Raw genomic sequence first — 1,937 nt, 5'->3', positions numbered from 1 at the left:
TATACTAGCTGAAATATATGGATGATGGAAGAAAGCACAACAACATTAGATGCATGTGCAGATATTAGAACCATATAGGTTCGATACAACAAACTTGTCAACGTTGTCGTAGGCTAATCGAGGTAACAATACAAAGAAAATAGCTTGTAAAATAACAATAATTTAGGGAATGACAGCATACATACATATTAAGAATATGAAAAATTCGGGGCAGCAACAAGTTGTCAAGTACCTTCTACATTGACCAAGTAAAACACCCAAAGATAGGATATGTGATTGGACGAATCATGGTTGCCTAAGAGCTGTACTCAATGTTTAACTACCCTAATCTTTTCTTAGTTATGTAAGTTGTAACCTCCCACCCTCCTCACCCTTCAATTTTCCAATCAATCTTACATGCCACCTCCTCTCAATTCTCATGCATGCCATCAGTTTCTCCCCTTATTGTCGACCTTCCCCACACCACCTCTCTTGTGAACCGCTCCCCATTCTACAATGGAGGAGCGGGGCCCACCTGCTGCGGCAGCAGGCGACGATGATGGAAACGAGGACCCTCCCCAGTCAGAGATGCAGTTAGTACTCCGCCCACCGCCACCTCCCTTCCCCGGAGAAAACACCTACGTAGTCCAAATCCCCAAAGACCAGATCTACCGCGTGCCACCCCCTGAAAATGCCTTAATTGTTGAACGTCACCGGAACCCGGAAAACAAGAAGTCCTCATGCTGCACGATTCGTTGCTTGATAATCGGAGCAATTGTGTTTTCTCTGTGCCTCATACTTTCCATAACATTGCTTTCATTATCCCTCACTGTGAAACCTAAGGAGCCTAAATTTTCAATTTCGAATGTCCACGTGAAGAACCCGAAATCAAAATCTGATACTGGCAAGAATTTACATCCAGGCTATGAGGTCTCGTTGAAAGTAAATAATCCAAATGGACATGGCATAAACTACGAAGGTAGTGAAGGGGCTTCCCTTTTGTTGAAAGAAAAAAGAATTGGCAAAGGAAAATTTCCATTAAAGAAACAAGAAAAAGATAGTTCTGCCACTGTAAAGCTTGTTCTCGACGGATCGAAAGGAGCTTTGCCTCGTGAGGTCGAGAAGAGTATAGAAAATACTAATTCGAAGATGCATCTGCCCTTAACTTTGAAAATGGACCTTTCGGTGAAGGTGAAAGGATTTATCAAGACATGGAAAATGGAGACCGAAGTTGAATGCCATTTCCAGGTGAATACATTGGGGAAGGGTACAGAAGTCCTGCAGCAAAAATGTGAAGCTAAATTTAAGGGCTAAAGAATTTGGTGATCGTGGTAAAGGTGGTGGTGATATATTTTCTTTTTTAATTTTCTGTTAATTTTTATCTGCGATTTTTAATGATTGCATGGTGATATTAGTTGTGCAATGTAAATGTTATTAATTGATACCAATTTAATTCTTTTAATCAGAAGTTGCTGTGTTTCTATTGTTAATTTGTACATTTTGTATGTTTGTTTAGTCTTTTTATTCTTGTAATTTTCTTATAGAAAAGATTAATGCATGTATAGATGAAATTATCTGATTATTTTTAGAGTGTCAATAACAACACTGACCAATACTATTGAGACAAGAAAAACTAGTACAAATTGAAGCCAACAAACTGGAAGACTAATGTTCCTGCAACCAAGTGTCCAAGCCCAGCAACGACGTTGTGTGCAACAATACTGTTCAAATTGTAACACGAAAAATCTCTTACAAATTGAAGCCAACAAATTGGAAGTCAAATGTTACTACAACAAAGCGTCCAAGCGCAACAACGATGTTGTGAACAAATTGCACAACCCACCCACCCCCACCCAACTTACACATCCGTGCGCCAAGACTACTATGAGCTTTTATCTAGCGGTCTAATTGGCCCAGCATCAGATAAAGACGCAGTCCATGTGAATTGACAGAATTCT

General features: G+C 39.8%; 1 protein-coding gene across 1 annotated transcript; it reads left to right on the top strand.

The window, feature by feature from the left end:
* The first annotated feature begins 463 nt into the window (after positions 1-463).
* Positions 464-1,493, top strand: LOC125471048 (NDR1/HIN1-like protein 13). Its single transcript, XM_048570917.1, has one exon. It carries the CDS (start codon positions 496-498, stop codon positions 1,291-1,293), a length of 798 nt encoding a protein of 265 aa, XP_048426874.1. The 5' UTR covers positions 464-495; the 3' UTR covers positions 1,294-1,493.
* Positions 1,494-1,937: the final 444 nt, after the last annotated feature.

This window comes from the organism of the source record quoted next, unplaced genomic scaffold, assembly GCF_019419815.1.
Source record: "Pyrus x bretschneideri cultivar Hongxiangsu unplaced genomic scaffold, Pyrus_bretschneideri_v1 Contig104, whole genome shotgun sequence".
Classification (NCBI taxonomy): Eukaryota; Viridiplantae; Streptophyta; class Magnoliopsida; order Rosales; family Rosaceae; genus Pyrus; species Pyrus x bretschneideri.
This window is presented reverse-complemented; position numbering and strand designations above follow the sequence as displayed.

Excerpts from the sequence above, each read along its gene's own strand:
- LOC125471048 (XM_048570917.1), top strand. The coding sequence starts at position 496 with ATGGAGGAGCGGGGCCCACCTGCTGCGGCAGCAGGCGACGATGATGGA.